The sequence below is a fragment of the Leiobunum rupestre genome, chromosome 2 (genome assembly GCF_980474605.1).
Source record: "Leiobunum rupestre chromosome 2, qqLeiRupe1.1.hap1, whole genome shotgun sequence".
Lineage (NCBI taxonomy): Eukaryota > Metazoa > Arthropoda > Arachnida > Opiliones > Sclerosomatidae > Leiobunum > Leiobunum rupestre.
Genome location: NC_143385.1, coordinates 76029909 through 76051552, shown reverse-complemented (window position 1 = coordinate 76051552; position 21644 = coordinate 76029909). Strand labels below are relative to the sequence as shown.

Below are 21644 nucleotides of genomic sequence, written 5' to 3'. Positions count from 1 at the left end.
TTTAGAATTAATCCTATTAATGATACTTTTAGTTTGTAACTTACATTTAAATCTTTAAACGTTACTTCCATTGCTATAGCAAAACCATCGTTGCTCATTAATTTGTGAATATGATTAATGTACGTGGCCCTATCAACAACCTTTTTTTCACTGAATATTTCAAGAAAAGTGTAAATTTCTTCGGTGAAAACCACTTTCTCAGGAAACTCTATGATTTCATTTACGCAACTCTTTAAACATCAAACTGTTGGTTAATAATAAATATAAAATCAACATGCCTTAAATGTTTTAAAACTTACTTTGAATTCTTCAGCAACGCACTCTGTGACCACATTTGTCATTTCTTTCGCAGTATTTCTCAATAATAAATCCACATTTTTGTGAAAGAACGATGTCTCTAATACTTGACTAGAATTGCCAGCTATGCTTTTTGTAGCAGTTTGAACCTTCACATCTAATAACAATAAATTATGACCATGCTAACTTTACCATTCTAAAACCTCAATAATTTAGGATTTAGCCTTTGAAAAAAAATAGATTATTTACCTTTAGCTTTCTGGATCACTTTAGAAGCTATGGAATAAGTATGATCTTGTCGTAATATTAAAATTTCCATAGCAAATAATAAATTAAATTCTTAAAGATAATTTCAATCTCATCTACAACTTCAAAACATAGCTAAGCCTTAACAAGCACGTGCGCCTCGAATAAGAAAAACAAATTTGATTAGATGGCGCTTCGATCCTAGGCCTACCTAACCACGAGCATCATGGGTAAAATACCCTACCAATCGCAGCACGCACTTCGAGGCCCCTTTTCGCCTTCAGAATACAGCTTCCCTCCTCCAAGGTGGCGCTAAACATTTTTAAAGCCAAAGGCAAGAGCGGCCAGAGCTGCAAACGTTGGTGTTCCACATGAAATACCTGAGGTTATATTTCCTTTAAAAGGAATATAACCTAGAATAGGAACACCTCAACAAGTTTAGGGGTTACCAACCGTTAAGCAGCGCCCAAAAAAATGCCTTAGAAAGGAGAGGACAATATTAAATGCCTCGGGGGTGACAGGAATACTAGACGTTATATTCCCTTTAAGGAATCTTCGCGGTAGAGAAACTTCTAACATTTGAAATATAAATGTTCGTATAGGACTTTCGCTAATGCTGTAAATTAGTAATGCATGATTGAACAATCACAAAATGGGTCTACTTCTATGTCTTAACTCTTATTAAGTGATTGCCCTATATTTGGAAAACCATGTAAATAAGTAACCTTGACAATCATCTCTTTCCAGGAAGGGCCTTGGAAGACGCATGTCTGGGAAAAGGACAAAGACGATTCAAGACCGTCACCCCGAAAAATTCGCTTTAAAGACATAGTAAAGTAAGTACTCTAATAATAATACTAATGTAAAATTCCATGTAAACAGGGTGGTTCAAAAGGTTATACAAAAAGTTTAAGGAGTTGTAAGGGGTGAGTTGAGAAGTATGCCTGTTTTTTCCCCATTTTCCTACGATGAGTTAAAAGAGTGCCAGAGAGCTTCAAAGTGTGGCCTGGAAGTAGGCTGCAACAAGCGCAAAACCAAGCAGCAGGGAAATGAGAACATTATGGTTTGGGTTCTTGTGATACGTAAAAAAGGTAACCAGCGTAAAAAGGTAAACTTAAACAGTATTTAAAGTCCCTGCTGCTTGGGTTTGTGCTTGTTGCAGCCTACTTCCAGGGGCTAGTAGGCCACACTTTGAAGCTCCTTGGCACTCTTTTAACTCATCGTAGGAAAATGGGGGAAAAACAGGCATACTTCTCAACTCACCCCTTACAACTCCTTAAAAGTTTTGCATAACCTTTCGAAACACCCTGTAGATATAAATTTCTTCTCTATTATGGTTTATTCTTTCCGTAGAGCAGTGAAGTTTACTTCCAATTTGTTTGGAAAAGCCTTATCGAAGAGAATCAAAGCAACAATTTTGTTCGCCACAGAAACCGGACATTCCGAAGATTTTGCCAATATTTTAGGAAATATATTTTCATACGCCTTCAATGTACAAGTAAGTGTAAAGACAGATCACTCAACTCCCCGACTTCGAAATAGTTGGTGACTTAACGGTTTAAGAAATGTGTATACGAGCTGCTTTGTTAGATTCGGGTCCCAACGCAAAACTAAGCGGTTTAAACGTCATCTCATTTAGTTTTACAATGAATGTATTAAAGTTAACAAAGAATATGTTATCAGCACTTTGATCGCCTTGTGATTCCCGGAATAAAAACCACGCCTCTCGGCCATTCACCCTGTAAAATTGCATCCTATTTCCTAGTAAAGGTGGAAGACGCTTCATTAATTAATATTCTTCATACCATTCTATTCCACCATTTTGTCCACGCGAGGAAAGAATTGTGCGTTTTAGCATATTTAGCTCTTTAATCATAAATGTAATTATATATATCATAAGTAACATAATAACAATAAGTATGACAATTAACGAGATTTACAACCAAACTGATTTTCATAGTTATTGCGTAATCAAGATGTTTTCTCAGCACAGAGCCCTCTAGTGTCGAAAATATGCCAGACTTCCGCTAAGCCGAAATATCTGGTTTCCGATAGATAGGCGGAATATTAGGCTAAAAAGATAAAAATTAAAAAAGTTTTTCTCGGCGCCACGAGCTCATGTTTTTTTTTATCATGCATGATTCGCTCGCGGGCTTCTAAACAAAGCTAAAGCCCCTCGCGACTCCAGAACTTGCTCTCCGATATTAGGCTTAAATTTGGATCAAAACGTAGTCATCCAAAATGGTAAGTCGCGAGTCCAAGTCACAGATTGAAGATAGTATCAGGGCCGAAAAAAGGTTCGGTTAGAAAATTAGCATTAAAGCAATAGGAAGTGTCATACTTGTTGTTATTATGTTACTTATGATATATGAATAAATTTATGTTATAATGTATACATTTTTGCTTGGAATCACTGGGATTTAAACTCGATGAAACCTAATTGCAACTTTCATTTTGAACAAACCTCCATATTTACTTCTTCAAAATAATTTTTTATCCGAGAAATATATCAGATGTTGATTATTTGCAGGTAATTTGTATGTGTGATTACAACATTAGTGATCTGGAACACGAGTCACTTCTTCTAGTCGTCACAAGCACCTTTGGCAATGGGGATCCTCCCGAAAAAGGAGAGGTACGTAAGTGGCACATACAAATTTCAGTGGTGGTGCCAGGAGCTTTAGGTTTTAGATAACCCCTAAAACGTTTATCCTTATTTTAATGAGTAAAGTAAAACAATTGTAATAAGACCGTTAATCTTAATAAGAAAAAAGGCAAAATATGCCTTCGAGGCGGTTACAAAAATAATTAAAAAGGTTTTAACACGCTCAAAATTAACACGCTAAAATCAATTGGCCAAAAAGGGAGTAATAAACAAAAAAGCACAAATAATGATTAAACAAATTAAATAGTTACAAAATTAAAATAGATAACTATTACATACAAATTATTGAGCGACAGGAACGTTTTTCGATCATTCCCAAAGGTTGTTCAGTCTATTTTCTTCTGTGACGCTACACTCTAAAAATTACAGGTTTAAATATGGCATATAATTCGTTTAAATGGAAATTGTATACCATTAATGGCGAAAATTATGGATGTATAATGGTTTGTAAATAATTTAAACAACTTTAAACCATAAATGGATTACCTGCTGTACTGGTTCTAAGCCATAAATATAGTTAAAATTCTTCCATTATTGGGTAGCCTTTAGTGTGCTGCTGAAAGCACTATACTGGTTTAAAAGTAAGCCTTTAATATACTGGCAGAAAACCTTTACTATAAAGTTGAAAACACCATAATGGTTTATAGTTAAACTCTTATTATATTTGGAATAAACCATTATTGTGCTATTTAAATCAGCATAATGGTGGGAAGCTAAACTATTCTTCCAATATTGGGTAACCCTTACTGTGCTGTTGAAAGCACTATACCGATTTAAAAGTAAGCCTTTAATATAACAGCGGGGAACCTTTACTATAAAGTTGAAAACACCATAATGGTTTATAGTTAATAGGGATGCAACGGATAACCGGAACCGGAACTGAGAAGAACCGAGTAAATTCTAGGAACCGGAACCGAAACCGGAACCGATAATATAAAAATTTGATAACCGTATCCGGAACCGGAACCGATATTTCTAAAAAAATGATAACCGAAACCGGAACCGGAACCGAGTTTTTCATTGTTTTAAACGGTTCTATAACTTTATTTACCAACATTTAGCGCATGTTGAAATTTAGTAATTAAACTTCCTAATTTACTATTAGTAAAAATTTCAGCTGACAACTTAAAAGATTTTTGTCGGACGAACAAGGCGGGTAATGTTAACGTGTCAGTTGGTTAGTGTGAATGAAAAATAAGTCAGGCTGACTAGTCTGCCTAATCTGGTCAGCTGACTAAAGTTGGATAGTTAGAATGAGCCTTAAGGGTGATTTCAAAGTGAACTGATGAATAACAACAAACATTCAGAACTTTAAATCAGTGCAAATGCAGACCGAGTAAAAGCACAGTTAACGCGTAACGTTCAAGTCAATGAGGCAATGTAGAAATCCACAAAAAAATGCATAGAAAATGTTTTCAATAAGTAAAATAAAAAGGAACTGTCCAAGCCTAAGTATAATTTTCACAATCAACTATTACTGTGTAAATCGTGTTAGGATATAAGACCGTCAAAGGTCTTTGTTATGTACAGAAACGTCAATTTAGGCCGCTAAATTCAAGACCATACTGACCTATAGGCCGAATTAGCAATCGCCCTTTTGCCCTGGTCTCAAGAAGCAGTTTTGCCGACCCAGTTTGAAATCCTACTGCTGACTACAGCAACTTTCACCTGAGTCTTTACGTACCCAGTCCGACCCTAGCTTAGGCAAGCTACACTAATGAAATGAATACATTTAATTTAGTGCTCCAGGAAACCCCATTTGTTTAAACGGTTTATTGTCTGGGTTTAAAATAAAGGCCAGCTATAATGTACAAAACGTTTTATATATTCATCACCATCCATGATTATCGCTGAGCAGCCACCTGGTTGCTCCCACCCCCAAAGAACGTCCTTGAATGCCTCAAATATAATACAGAATAATATGAACCTAATATCCATTTTTAGAAAGGTGTTACGATATGCGTTCCTTTAACCTTAGAAAGTAAGCTTTCGAGTTATTAAATAGCGAGCCAATGGTTTTTTCAAGCGAGGGCACTTGATTCGTTTCAGGGCTCAACTTTTTAGCTCGTAGTTCGATGCGTTCGCCAAGAAACTAGCTCGACTCGTTGTTCGCTCGATATGACATAGGCTCGGTTCGTGACACGGTTCGTTTTCTGCTGATTAACGAGCGAGCTCTAGAACTCGGCTCTATACGTTTTTGCTCGCTTCGACTCGGTTCGATACACTTCGAGCGTGTAGAGTTGCGAGCCCTCGCGAGTTTGCTGGGCTCGTTGACACCTCTAGTGGCGGCGTTAGGTTAACGTAAGCCTACCTCTTTTGTTAATTATTAAATTTAGGTTTCTGTATTTAAATGGACTAAATTTAATTATAATAAAGATTAAGTTGTTTATATTAGCATCACCTACCTTACACTAGCAAGGAGACTACCCGAGGTGTAACTCACCGATTTTGGTTAAATTCAGGGATTAAGTAGACCTTCGTGTAACTTAAAAAACCCCAAAGGAAAAAAATGCGATGGGATTTAGTTTTACCATGGCAACTGAAAACGTTTTTGACAACTAAAATATTATATTTCTCTATGTAAATTAACATGGCAAAATCGAAGATTCTAAGGATCCCCCTTATGAAATTATTATTATTTTTTAAACAAAGGTGGTTAAATTTGGGTAAATTTCAAATTTTGGGTAATTGTCTCAATTTGGGTCGGTATTTTAAATTGGGTATATAAATTTAAATTATAATTAGGGTACAATCTACTTTATGTTTTCTGGTAAATAATGCTAACAGAACAACCATTACTGTGTTTTCAAAAGCGCAGTAAAGGTCTCCCGCCAGTATAGTAAGAGTTTAAACACCAACCATTAAGATGCCACTAGAAGCGCCGTAAAGGTCTCCCGGCAGTATAGTAAGAGTTTAAACACCAACCATTAAGATGCCACTAGAAGCGCAGTAAAGGTCTCCCGGCAGTATAGTAAGAGTTTAAACACCAACCATTAAGATGCCACTAGAAGCGCAGTAAAGGTCTCCCGCCAATATAGTAAAAGTTTAAACACCAACCATTAAGATGCCACTAGAAGCGCAGTAAAGATCTCCCGGCAGTATAGTAAGAGTTTAAACACCAACCATTAAGATGCCACTAGAAGCGCAGTAAAGGTCTCCCGCCAGTATAGTAAGAGTTTAAACACCAACCATTAAGATGCCACTAGAAGCGCAGTAAAGGTCTCCCGCCAGTATAGTAAGAGTTTAAAACCAACCATTAAGATGCCACTAGAAGCGCAGTAAAGGTCTCCCGGCAGTATAGTAAGAGTTTAACTTCAAACCATTAAGCTGCTATTGGAAGCGCAGTAAAGGTCTCCCGGCAGTATAGTAAGAGTTCAAATTCAAACCATTAAGCTGCTATTGGAAGCGCAGTAAAGGTCTCCCGGCAGTATAGTAAGAGTTCAAATTCAAACCATTAAGCTGCTATTGGAAGCGCAGTAAAGTTTCTCGCCATATTTGGAAGAGTATAACTTTAAACATTTGTGGTATTTGCAGTAGCATATAAATATATTTAAAATGGTTTATATACAAGCCATTACTAAACTCTAATATCAAATAAATAGTTTTATATTGCTACAGTAATGGTTTAAAATTAAACCAAATAAATAAATGTTAAATTATCTGGAAATATAAATGGTTTAGAACTAAACCAATTAAATTTAGAATGGTTTTTATGAAATCCTTCGATGGTTTGGATTTTGGACAAAAAGTTTATACACATTAATGGTTTAAATTTAAACCCTTAGTTTTTAGAGTGTACCTTTACTGCGCTTCTAGTGGCATCTTAATGGTTGGTGTTTAAACTCTTACTATACTGCCGGGAGACCTTTACTGCGCTTCTAGTGGCATCTTAATGGTTGGTGTTTAAACTCTTACTATACTGCCGGGAGACCTTTACTGCGCTTCTAGTGGCATCTTAATGGTTGGTGTTTAAACTCTTACTATATTGCCGGAAGACCTTTACGGCGCTGCTAGTGGCATCTTAATGGTTGGTGTTTAAACTCTTACTATACTGGCGGGAGACCTTTACTGCGCTTTTGAAAACACAGTAATGGTTGTTCTGTTAGCATTATTTACCAGAAAACATAAAGTAGATTGTACCCTAATTATTATTTAAATTTATATACCCAATTTAAAATACCGACCCAAATTGAGACAATTACCCAAAATTTTAAATTTACCCAAATTTAACCACCTTTGTTTAAAAAAAATTAATAATTTCGATTTTGCCATGTTAATTTACATAGAGAAATATAATATTTTAGTTGTCAAAAACGTTTTCAGTTGCCATGGTAAAACTAAATCCCATCGCATTTTTTCCCTTTGGGGTTTTTTAAGTTACACGAAGGTCTACTTAATCCCTGAATTTAACCAAAATCGGTGAGTTACACCTCGGGTAGTCTCCTTGCTATAGTGTAAGGTAGGTGATGCTAATATAAACAACTTAATCTTTATTATAATTAAATTTAATCCATTTAAATACAGAAACCTAAATTTAATAATTAACAAAAGAGGTAGGCTTACGTTAACCTAACGCCGCCACTAGAGGTGTCAACGAGCCCAGCAAACTCGCGAGGGCTCGCAACTCGACACGCTCGAAGTGTATCGAACCGAGTCGAGCTAAGAATAAATGAGTCGAGTGTCGAAGCGAGCAAAAACGTTTAGAGCCGAGTTCTAGAGCTCGCTCGTTAATCAGCAGAAAACGAACCGTGTCACGAACCGAGCCTATGTCATATCGAGCGAACAACCAGTCGAGCTAGTTTCTTGGTGAGCGAACAACGAGTCGAGCTAGTTTCTTGGCGAGTGAGCACCGAGTCGAGCTAGTTTCGTGGCGAACGAGCAACGAGTCGAGCTAGTTTCTTGGCGAACGCATCGAACTACGAGCTAAAAAGTTGAGCCCTGAAACGAATCAAGTGCCCTCGCTTGAAAAAACCATTGGCTCGCTATTTAATAGCTCGAAAGCTTACTTTCTAAGGTTAAAGGAACGCATATCGTAACACCTTTCTAAAAATGGATATTAGGTTCATATTATTCTGTATTATATTTGAGGCATTCAAAGACGTTCTTTGGGGGTGGGAGCAACCAGGTGGTTGCTCACGATAATCATGGATGGTGATGAATATATAAAACGTTTTGTACATTATAGCTGGCCTTTATTTTAAACCCAGACAATAAACCGTTTAAACAAATGTGGTTTCCTGGAGCACTAAATTAAATGTATTCATTTCATTAGTGTAGCTTGCCTAAGCTAGGGTCGGACTGGGTACGTAAAGACTCACGATAATCATGGATGGTGATGAATATATAAAACGTTTTGTACATTATAGCTGGCCTTTATTTTAAACCCAGACAATAAACCGTTTAAACAAATGTGGTTTCCTGGAGCACTAAATTAAATGTATTCATTTCATTAGTGTAGCTTGCCTAAGCTAGGGTCGGACTGGGTACGTAAAGACTCAGGTGAAAGTTGCTGTAGTCAGCAGTAGGGTTTCAAACTGGGTCGGCAAAACTGCTTCTTGAGAGCAGGGCAAAAGGGCGATCGCTAATTCGGCCTATAGGTCAGTATGGTCTTGAATTTAGCGGCCTTAATTGACGTTTCTGTACATAACAAAGACCTTTAATGGTCTTATATCCTAACACGATTTACACAGTAATAGTTGATTGTGAAAATTATATTTAGGCTTGGACAGTTTCTTTTTATTTTACTTATTGAAAACATTTTCTCTATGCATTTTTTTGTGGATTTCTACATTGCCTCATTGACTTGAACGTTACGCGTTAACTGTGCTTTTACTCGGTCTGCATTTGCACTGATTTAAAGTTCTAAATGTTTGTTGTTATTCATCAGTTCAATTTGAAATCACCCTTAAGGCTCATTCTAACTATCCAACTTTAGTCAGCTGACCAGATTAGGCAGACTAGTCAGCCTGACTTATTTTGCATTCACACTAACCAACTGACACGTTCACATTACCCGCCTTGTTCGTCCGACAAAAATCTTTTAAGTTGTCAGCTGAAATTTTTATTAATAGTAAATTAGGAAGTTTAATTACTAAATTTCAACATGCGCTAAATGTTGGTAAATAAAGTTATAGAACCGTTTAAAACAATGAAAAACTCGGTTCCGGTTCCGGTTTCGGTTATCATTTTTTTACAAATATCGGTTCCGGTTCCGGATACGGTTATAAAATTTTTATATTATCGGTTCCGGTTTCGGTTCCGGTTCCTAGAATTTACTCGGTTCTTCTCAGTTCCGGTTCCGGTTATCCGTTGCATCCCTATTAACTATAAACCATTATGGTGTTTTCAACTTTATAGTAAAGGTTCCCCGCTGTTATATTAAAGGCTTACTTTTAAATCGGTATAGTGCTTTCAACAGCACAGTAAGGGTTACCCAATATTGGAAGAATAGTTTAGCTTCCCACCATTATGCTGATTTAAATAGCACAATAATGGTTTATTCCAAATATAATAAGAGTTTAACTATAAACCATTATGGTGTTTTCCACTTTATAGTAAAGGTTTTCTGCCTGTATATTAAAGGCTTACTTTTAAACCAGTATAGTGCTTTCAGCAGCACACTAAAGGCTACCCAATAATGGAAGAATTTTAACTATATTTACGGCTTAGAACCAGTACAGCAGGTAATCCATTTATGGTTTAAAGTTGTTTAAATTATTTACAAACCATTATACATCCATAATTTTCGCCATTAATGGTATACAATTTCCATTTAAACGAATTATATGCCATATTTAAACCTGTAATTTTTAGAGTGTATGAAGACGATCACCATTGAGTGATTTAAGATCGCGAATGGAGATGACGTTGGAAGTTGTACCCTTGTAGAAGCCTTTTTATTATTAGTTTCGTATTAAAAGTAACGGTCCAATGTTTTACTTTAGTCATAATTCAACGACCGTTGGTGGCTTCTTCTCGTTAAAATTCTTTATTTTAATATTTGGGCCCCCTTGGTCGGATTTGGAAGTCAATTTCAAAATTTTAAGGTAGGCTATAGCAAACCTTGCGTACCCATGTCACCGCCACTGACAAACTGCTCTAAATTACTGCTCTCTTTCTGTGTTTTTCAAATGGTACGATTTTCATCGAATTTGAATTTAGTGAGAGATCCAATTGTAAAAAAAAACGATTATAGAGTTGTTTAGTTACTGTGACCGCCATTTTGTATGACTTTTCCTTCGTGGAAAAACGTATGTTTGACAAATGACAATGTGTCACAGGCGACTGAAATAACTCTTTTGTTTTTACATCGTGAAAAGAAACCTAATCTCGCTTAAATTATTTCAATACTTCATCCAGCTCAATAATTAACAATTATTGGTCACATTTCAATTGTGCCTTTCATTCACGAAAAATCACTTGAAATCAGGCGTTGGCACGAAAAACAAAAACACAATTTTTATTTTTTACTACAGTCTTTCGCAAGAGCCTTACAAGCTATCAAAATAACTGGTGAAACTACGCCGGATCTAAGCAACATGTCGTAAGTACATTGATATGTATCAGATCATTCTTTTTCTTACTAGAGTTTGTATTTAGAAGAAGAATAACCCTAGCAGGGAAGGTCAAGCTTCCGTCTAGGAAGTAGTAGAAAATCCTGTCACGAGCATGTATCCCACAACCATAGTTCTATAAACTTCGCAGCAGGATGAGAAATTCTGGTTTTCTACTTCGTTGTCGATTGTCGCGCCACAAGTTGGTATTGACGGAAGCTTGACCTTCTTTGCTAGAGTTATTCTTCCTTTAAGATTAAAATATTTAGCCAGGAAAATTCAGTCTCGGATATATTGTGGATCGAATTAGGCATAAGAAATGCCTTGAAAATGCTTAACATGCTTATGATGCTAGGCGTACGCTGTTTTCAATAAACATTACGTTATACTTGTAGGATATCAACATCTTTCGTGAGAGTAAATAGCTCCGATGGCAGTAGACTCGCGAAAGAATTGACTAGATCTAGTTCAACATCCAATTCGGAAGCAAGCATAGGTCCAATGAGTAGCATCAGGTAAGATTATCCGATCTCTTACAAAACAGACGAAGACCATGATTGCGACTCTTTTACAACAGATACGCAGTATTCGCTCTGGGTTCAAGTGCCTATCCAAATTTTTGCGCTTTCGGACATTTCGTAGATAGTTTGTTGAGTGACCTTGGTGGCGAGAGGATATCTGACATTGGTCTGGGAGACGAACTCTGCGGACAAGAACATTCTTTTCGAGAATGGGCTTCGTCAGTATTTCAAGTAAGATTACGTTTCCTCAAATGGCACGTTTGTTCTGCCGAACAGTCCACTCTGGCGAATGTACTAGAAACTTGCACTGGGTTGTTGTAGTTATCTATAATACTGAAATGAAGTAAGCTATTTAGTAATCACACCAAATAATATAAATAACGAACTAAATATATTTGCTATTAATTTTTGAAATATTTAAGACGTGACATATCGTTTTATCAATTCAAGTATACACCAAAATGAATTTAACTCCTATTTCCTAGTCGATATTCAAGCGCTCTATTACTTCTGAACAGCTGTTAAAATAGCCACTTTTAACGATCAATTGCGTAAAACATCAATAAATACCTATCATTTTATAAATAGACAAGTGGTAGTGGTTTTAGGTTTTAGACTTAAAAAGCAAATGCACCTACCAAAGGAACTGAATGAGCTTTCAAGGTTATTAAAGGACCAGCGTAACACTATCTAATATTCAGGGTGCTTCAGAAATGTATGCATACATTTTAAGGAGTTGTAGGGGGTGAGTTGATAAGTATACCTGTTATTTATTTTATTTTTTCATTTTCCTACGATGATTTAAAAGAGCGCCAGAGAGCTTCAAAGTGTGGCTTACTAGCCCCTGGAAGTAGGCTGCAACAAGCACAAAACCAAGCAGCAGGGAATTTCAGGGCCGGCGGATCGTGTTAATATCGGGTGGGAAGACAGATGAAGGTTGGGGGGGTTGGATGTATTGGGTTATGCTACATAAAACGATAGGCCTATAAAATAATACTCATTATGCGAACAAATTCATAAGAGAAATTGTTATAGCTGAAAACTACAAAAATTTTGCATTAAATCAAATTTATTATTGCATCGTATTAGTTGCGCAATGCAAAAACATACATAATAGGCCATGCCTGACTGTAGGGCCGGATTTAGGGCCCGTTCCAGAGACGTTTTCAAAAGTCTCGTTAATTAACGAAACTCGTAATTTAACGAGACTGATTTAACCAGACCCAGACTAGTTATGAAAACGCGTTCCAGAGACATTTTAACGAGACTTCGTAAACTCCCGCTCTCGTTATTTCACCTTTTTTTTTTCTCCGAAGCTCCGCCCACGGCTGTAGCCAATGAAACGCTTTAAATTTGGCGGTCGGAAGCGGTTGGCAGTTGAGTGGATTTTCAGAGCGAAACCGGCTAAACTTTTTGGATATAAAGAGATTTTTCAATTATATGTTATTATATTTCATATTTTATTATTATTATATTATATTTTATTATTTTATTATATTTTATATTTTATCTTCAAACTTGACTTATTTACAATGGCGAAAAAAAGTAAAGCTGGGGAAGAAAGTGAGCAAAGGCGTAAGAGATTCTATGGTAGGGAAATAGAAGCTCTTGTAGCAGGATTAGAGGCAAGATTAGGGATAGTTAACAGGGAAATGGGGATAGGGAAAAAAATATGAGACCAACGAAGACGTAACGAAGCTTGGGACGAAATTGCCAAGGAAGTTTCAGCAGTCGGAATGGGTGTGATGAGAACAGGCCTTCAACTAAGAACCAAATGGTCAGACTTCAAAAGTGTAGTGAAGAAAAAGGCTCAAGACAATATTAGGTACAAAAAAGCCACTGGAGGGGGTCCAGCCTCTTATGATGAGCTGTCACCTCTTGAGCTCAGGGTTCTTAAATTAATTGGCGAAACGGCAATTAGAGGGATAGCTGGTAGTGATAACCGCATAGACGCTGTGGCTATAAATTTCCAAGTATGTCATGCAGTACACAATTTATAGATATATACAATTAAAAGTAATACATTACACGTGCAGAAACAAACATTATCAGTCACTGCCCACAATGTTACATACACTCCACCATCAAGACCAATACAAGTGCATTTACCGGGACTCCAAATGCAGGAGTTTTTCACATAAGCCCTATGGATACACCACCAAGTGTTGGCAGTGGTGATGTTAGGCATTGCTTGTTGAAACGCCCCGGTAAAATATCATTAAAAATTGAATACGGGTTCCATTAGTTATGTGAAATCTTCTTTAGCTTCATCAATTTGTAATCCAATAACATCCAAAAAGAGTAGGGGGATCGAGTTAACTGCACAGATGAGTATAAATGGAAATGGGCTTATTTTAGATTAGCAACTGCCTTACCTTAGATATATTTTCATAAACAGAAGAAAGTTTACCGGAAAACCCATTTCCGCCTAATAACGTCCCGGAGAGCTCCACTCAACATAAGCCAATTGCTAAAAGAAGCCACAAAAAGCAAAGTGCCATACCAGTAGCCCATCAGTTGTCGCAACAGTCCAATCCTAGTAGCGGGACTGAAACTTTAGATAAGGCAGCGCAATCTGTTGTTAACAATCAGGAGAAGCTCAACGATATTTTATCATCAATCCTTAGTGAAATGGGCAATCAAGAAGAGCAGACCATAAAAATTTTGAAAGAATTCTCAAATCATTTGTACACACTAACCTGATTCTCATTGGTATTCATAATGCTGTAGTGCCTGATGAGTTCAAAATTAACCCCTCCTCAAACTCAAACATATAATTTGTTATCATTCAAAATATTATTAATACCCCATATAAACCCTCACTCTTAAACATAATGTTATTTTGAATAATTAATTAATTACTTTGTTCCATTGTATTCTGATATCCCATTTCACTATGTTCATTGTTCAACTATTATGCTAATCACTATCAGCGGTTATACCAAGGAGGATAGCTCCTTGGTTGTACGTTTCTTCTAGATATTTCTGTCAGCTGATGTTTTCTTTATCAAAAAGCTGTCTCCATCTATTATTTTTTTTTCGTAAATAAATAAGTCAATTTCGCGGTAAATTTGAATTCTGATTATATGTTTTATTCCTTTACAATAATATTTTGGGAATATTTATCATTTGAGCCAGGGAAATATATATAATCTATCACTAAATCCTATATAACATTTTTATGAAATAATTAGACAGCTTTTAACAAAATGGCAGTTTAATAGAGTTTAAAAGCGAAGCAAATGCAAAAAATCAAGGTGTAATACAAGGAATAACCAGATAACAAAAATAAAAATGTATCGTGATAAAATAACAAGACCTTTTGGCACAAAAAGTTTTGGGAATTGCAGGTAGTTGACTTTAGATCACCAAACGCTGGACCCCTGACTACCTCATTGAGAATTTTTGTAATCCTCGTTATAAAGTGGGGGAGGGGGCCAATTTTAAAAATTAGAAAAATGTTTAATTTAAATTTAAGTTTAATTAGAACACTTACAAGGCCATGCAAATTCCATTTTAATCCAATTGGTCTACTGATTCCTGCGATGTTCTAGGTTTTCAGCCAATTGGTTTAAAATGTTATTAGCACGAGCTTCCAACCGTGGGTTATGGGGCTCGGGGGAAACACTTGCATCATCTTGTCCATCTTCTACCATTGACTCGGGCATTTCCACACCTTCGCCAAGGTAGAAGTTGTACAAAATGGCGCAAGCGAGAACAAATTGACAAACTTTTTGAGGTTTATACAACAAATTCCCTCCGTAGTCACTCAACGCGCGCCATTGAGATTTGAAGAGACCGTTGCATCTTTCGATGCAACTTCGGGCTCTTCTGAGGCGACGGTTGAATCTCTCCTGCGGCTGAGTTCCAGGATGGAGAATGGGACGCATCAGCCAAGGTTCCAGAGGGTAGCCACTATCTCCAATGAGCCATGTTCCCTCTGTATCCATTGAGGAGAGACGGGTCCTGAGGTCGCAATTTGCCCATATGCTTGAATCGTGAGTACTCCCAGGCCAGTCCGCCACAACGTCCAGGATTCTAGTGGTGGAATCGCAAACCTATGTGTAATAAATTTTAAAGTATTGTGCAAATATTAGAAATGGAGAACATATTTTTAACTACACAATTTCAATATACAAAGGTATGGCTTACCAACTGGACGTTGATCGAGTTCCGGCCTTTACGATTCAGATAAACATGTGAATCGGGAGTACTCGGTTTTTGGATGGGGATGTGGGTACAGTCTATGCTACCTAGGCACCCAGGAAGACCTGCCTTCTCCATAAAGCCTAGCTTTGTACGGATGATCTCTTCCTGGGTTGATGGAAATTTGATGTAATGATGCATGCGACTGTTGATAGCCGCTGTCACACGACGAATGATGCGGCTCACACTAGACTTGACTGTTCTGTGTCGATAATCATTCGCCGTGACCCACTGAATACTACCCGTCGCAAAAAAATGCAAGCATATGAGGATCTGTAATAAGATAATTTCATAATACAATTGCTCTATTAGTGCCTTTTCAAATACATTGAAACGAAAAGACTACAGTTCCTTTTTTTCGTTTTATATTATATATATATATTTAAATATAAACGAAAAGATCAGTCTTTCTCTTCTCTTCGTTTAATTATTAAAGAATGATAAAGAAATTCTTACCTGCGTAGCAGAATCAATTGGAAGACCTCTCTGTGTTGGGTGATCCAAATCAGGCCTTAGCATTTCCCAAAGCTTTATAAATACCGTTTTAGGTAAACGGTAATGTGCCAAAAATTCTTCATTACTTAAATCCATAGGATTGGGTCTCTCACGATACATTCTTTCTCTCTGTACATCTGGTTCAACATTATTTACGATTTATCGCATTTGCTCCGCGAAGGGCCAAAAGAGCAATATACTCTGCCATTTTGGTTTGAACAACGGTTAAGCAGGAAATTTTACCGCCTTCGACTACCCACCGAATGCTTTTTATTTCTCTCAAATGACATGTACACACGGCTCCATCTACCCTCTACATTTCACTCATACTCGGTTTGGCGGTAGATTTGATTTTTTTAACAAACCTTTCAATGTTCTGAAGTATTTTTTGGGTGATTACTTATCATTAGGAGACAGGAAAGGAATTAATTTGTCTTTTAATGACCGTTACATTAAAAAATACCAAAGCGACTTCAATAAATAAATGCGTGTTGGTTAGAAATTGTAAAATATTTTATTACAAGGAGGCAAATGTAATAAAAATCAAGGGGTAATACAAAAATAATTTGACTGTTGATATTTATATGATTCGACAAACACTCTACTTAACAATTCTGTGTCAATAATAATTCGCCGTCTTTCCAAAACAAATACGGCATATGATTAAGTGGTACAGGAATTTTTACCTGCGTAGCAAAATCTATGGGGCATCTTCAATTCGGGCCTTGGCCATTCCCATTTGTAGCTCAATAAACGCGGTTTCAAGTAAATGTTTGATTGGTATTGCCAAAAATCCTTTTTTTATATTCAATTCATAGTATTGGGTCACTCGCGATACATTATTTTCAGCGGGACCTCTGTTTCGATATTGTTTACACCTTGTTTTATCACGTTAGCTCGAAGAAACTCCGCCACCATTTTCGCCTCCGAACGCGTTAACGAGAGCTCCGGAGCTCTCGTCTAGCTCTCGTTAAAAAACAAGACTTTTTGTCTCGTTAAAATGTCTCTGGAACGCGTTTTTGAAAAAGTCTCGTTAATTAACAAGACACGCCCCCTTTTTCGTTATTTAACGAGACTTTTTCGTCTCTGGAACGGGCCCTTAGACTTCTGGAGGCCCAGTGCTAAAATAGTTATGGAGACCCCATAAGGGTCAAAGTTATAGATCATCATCGGCGTTAAAGCATGTCGCGGCTTTTAGATGGTGTTTCAATATTATATTAGAATGTCGAGGTGAAAAGGATACTTGACGACGTTTAAATTTAAACAATTCAAAAACCGACATTAATTACTCGTATTTAAAATTCCCGTCTAGCTTTATATATTTCGACGCGTTATTTCATGTAGCTCTTAAAATTCATATGACTCTACGTGTAACCTAGGAGCAACAAACACAACACCCCACACAAGGAGAACGCAACCCGTCAAAAGCAGTGTTGCCAATGTTTGAAAGTTGAAATTCCCATTGCTGGGTAGTAAATTTCCCACAAATTCCCACACCCATATTTAGCCCCGCCCCCAAGGAAAACATAACTTTTTAAAATTAAATTTTATTGAAACTACAATGGTTAAACATTTTGGTTGTTAGGCTTATGCATTGATTGATTGCAGTATTAGGAGGCACCTCCTTTATATTATTTATAAAATCACAAGATTCACGAAAATACACAGCTGCAGATAATTTTTGGGCTTTCTGTTGATTGTCAAATTTAAAAAAAAAAACATAGGATAACCCGCGGACATGAAAATTCCCACAAAATCAACGTTTTTGAAAAAAAAAATACCTTTTTCCCAAAGAGCCTAAATTAACCCAAAAAATTCCCACAATATGGGAAATTTCCCACCATCTGGCAACACTGGTCAAAAGTCGTGGATTTTCTTGCGTACATATTTCATTGGCTAGACGCGTTAGCGTGTTTAAAGGCTAGCTGCGTTATCCTTGTGTTTGTTGCTCCTAGGTGTAACGATGTTTGAAGGATCTGGGTACTAATATTTATTAGTATATTTTATATAGAAAGGTAGAGACAACGTTATAAAACGTAGTACAGACAACTGTGGGTACTTTCTTTACACAAATTTGTGGTAGAAAACGTCGTTCCTTAAAATTAAGCACCGATTATTTAAATTATAATTATTAAAAAATAAATGGAAACTTAATAGCTTTGGTGTCAAATAAGCAGTTTTAGGAGAATCAGTGATTTATTATTTGAACACTTACAATAGAGAACACTCCTAACCGAATAATCAACGCAATATCATATATGTAATATACATTTAGTATCATTTATCTTCTAAATGTTATAGTCTATGCACTTACCAATCCTACTTCCCAACGCGAGGTAGAAATGTAACAGCTAATAACTGTTTGATAAAAATGTTTGATACAGAGAGACTAATGACGACAAACATAAACGTTTAAATATACTTTTATAAACGTATATAAATTATGCTTTTAACATTTTATGTATTTTTAAATTTTGATTTTTATGATTTACTTTAATTTATTTTAATCGGGGCAGTGCCGCATGCATAGTTGGAACTGAATTTTAACTGCACAACGCGTCACTCGGACCACGGCCAACCCATTCGTCGAAATTCCGTGACTACTTTAACCTATAGGAGTTCAATTGGCTTCCATACAAAAACTATACACATATCTTTTGCTCATAGGTTAACATAGCAACGTCAACGAATAGGTTGGCCGCTGTAGCGTGAACAACGCGTGATCAAAGTTGGCCGTGCTCGGACTCACTCCTACAATCGGGCGAAGAAGAAGGGGGGGGGGGGGAACCGCCAAAGAGGTTCATCTCTCAGTGACGAATTTTTAATTGTGGCCGGTACAACGAAGACCATTAAATACGATCCCGTTTATGAACTAACTTCATCAAGAATGGGATAGGAAAATCACGTAGTCCCGGGAAAATTGTTAAAATTATTTTGTAAGCGGCAAGGCTCTATATTCGTTGTAAGACCTTTTCGATGAGAGTTGAAACCTAGCTATTCGGTGACAATGGCCTTGGCTCTATCCCCACAGAACCGTCTTTGATGACATCAATTCCGGGTGGGTACTTCTACCCACCATTCCCATATTATCCGCCGGCCCCGGGGACTTTAATTACTGTTTAAGTTTACTTTTTTACGCTGGTTACTTCGATTTGTTTACAAAGTTCTTTTATACCTATCACACGAGTCAAACATAATTGTTCGCATTTCCCTGCTGCTTGGTTTTGTTGCAGCCTACTTCCAGGGGCTAGTACGCCACACTTTGAAGCTCTCTGGCGCTCTTTTAACTCATCGTAGGAAAATGGGAAAAACAGGCATACTTCTCAACTCACCCCCTACAACTCCTTAAAATTTTTGCATAACCTTTTGAGTGTTTGTTTGTATCTTCTGATATATAAAAATGTGTGTTTGTTTGTATCTTCTAATATATAAAGATGAGTGTTTGTTTGTATATAATAATATATGAAGGTGAGTGTTTGTTTGTATCTTCTAATATATAAAGATGAGTGATTGTTTGTATCTTCTATTATATAAAGATGAGTGTTTGTTTGTATCTTCTAATATATAAAGATGAGTGTTTGTTTGTATCTTCTAATATATAAAGATGAGTGTTTGTTTGTATCTTCTAATTTATAGAGATGAGTGTTTGTTTGTATCTTCTAATTTATAAAGATGAGTGTTTGTTTGTATCTTCTAATGTATAAAGATGAGTGTTTGTTTGTATCTTCTAATATATAAAGATGAGTGTTTGTTTGTATCTTCTAATTTATAAAGATGAGTGTTTGTTTGTATCTTCTAATTTATAAAGATGAGTGTTTGTTTGTATCTTCTAATTTATAAAGATGAGTGTTTGTTTGTATCTTCTAATATATAAAGATGAGTGTTTGTTTGTATCTTCTAATATATAAAGATGAGTGTTTGTAGGCTATTTTAATACCAATGAGGGTTATTGTTAAACTATCTGCTGACGGGTAGACTTAATAGACTAATGTTCAAGCGGCCTAAACGACTCGTATCTGGATAATTTTTATTTTACTTTTGTAAGCGATGATTATCAAGGCCGAAATATTTGTATTTTCAAGGTCGGGTTCCCTCTTGACAGCTATTCGTGTATAAATTGTCCTATTAAACCCTGGCTTCAAACTTGTTTAGCCCCTCGACATCCCTCTCCGCCTTGCGATACATGGTTCCCTGCTTTAGGGAGTTGAGATGGGACCCTAGGCTTCATCCTAGTCAGCCTTATGGATAATATCCTATGGAAAATCCTAGAGTGTTTAATGAGCCTTCACTTGTAGTTTTACATTAGAACACATTTATTGTTTGATTTGTTGAAAAGTAATGGATCGTAGGCAAATAGTTATTAGCTTGTGCACCTTGTTTTTTTCATAGGAATCACTCGATGTTTTCTGCATAGATGACGATGTCAATATCAAAGAGATGAAAGATTCCTTGAAAGGAGCCATTGAGTGGGCGCCCGACAAAGCCAGAATCGTCAAGTCCAACAAAGAAGTTGACATTTATGAAGGTTAGCTTCGACCAACTATTTATTTTTCTTATTCTGAAGACGTTCGCCAGAAAGACCTTCCAATGACACATTTAAGAAAGCACCTTCCAATGACACATTTAAGAAAGCACCTCCCAATGACACATTTAATAAAGCACCTTCCAATGACACATTTAAGAAAGCACCTTCCAATGACACATTTAAGAAAGCACCTCCCAATGACACATTTAAGAAAGCACCTCCCAATGACACATTTAAAAAAGCACTTCCCAATGACACATTTAAGAAAGCACCTCCCAATGACACATTTAAGAAAGCACCTCCCAATGACACATTTAAGAAAGCACTTCCCAATGACACATTTAAGAAAGCACCTCCCAATGACACATTTAAGAAAGCACCTCCCAATGACACATTTAAAAAAGCACTTCCCAATGACACATTTAAGAAAGCACCTTCCAATGACACATTTAAGAAAGCACTTCCCAATGACACATTTAAGAAAGCACCTTCCAATGACACATTTAAGAAAGCACTTCCCAATGACACATTTAAGAAAGCACCTTCCAATGACACATTTAAGAAAGCACTTCCCAATGACACATTTAAGAAAGCACCTTCCAATGACACATTTAAGAAAACACTTCCCAATTTAAGTTAAATTTGGTGATTACGCGATTCGTTTTGTCAACTCTGTTTTGACACTAGCGGATCGTTCCCAGTCAATAACTCTCTCTAACTGGTTTTTCTCAATCATGTCATTTTGAGCATTTAAAGAAACTGATTCTCTAATACAATTACTTTTGATAGCCACACCGCAATCTAAAGTAATAGCTGTAATTTCTTATTATAGAGCTATCCAGAATATCACATCGAGATGTGAAACCATGTAAATTAATAAGAAAAACAAGCCTCCATCCAAAGGAAGACCAGTAAGTTCATATAAGTTAATATATGTTAAACATTATCAATTTAAATTTTATTGGCTGGCTATCGCGGGAAAAAAATAACGGCATCCACTCTGAGAATAGATTTATCATAAAATAAATATAATTGTGTAGAATTTGAAACTTTCTTCACGAAACTGATCTAGTTCCGCGTAGAATCAGGTATTTAGATGGTTCCAAAAGAGCTATAGGAAGGTAAGTGAAGTTTTG

The 21644-nt window shown here is 36.5% G+C and overlaps 1 protein-coding gene across 1 annotated transcript in view; it reads left to right on the top strand.

The window, feature by feature from the left end:
- The window catches only part of LOC149959038 (nitric oxide synthase-like protein), a 121526-nt gene that overhangs the window by 66710 nt on the left and 33172 nt on the right, over positions 1-21644 (top strand). The window contains exons 13-20 of the mRNA XM_090167319.1: positions 1291-1379; positions 1897-2041; positions 3074-3178; positions 10684-10751; positions 11157-11276; positions 11339-11513; positions 20373-20508; positions 21341-21419. Coding sequence (XP_090023445.1) covers positions 1291-1379; positions 1897-2041; positions 3074-3178; positions 10684-10751; positions 11157-11276; positions 11339-11513; positions 20373-20508; positions 21341-21419 — 917 coding nt within the window. The remainder of the gene's footprint in view (positions 1-1290; positions 1380-1896; positions 2042-3073; positions 3179-10683; positions 10752-11156; positions 11277-11338; positions 11514-20372; positions 20509-21340; positions 21420-21644) is intronic.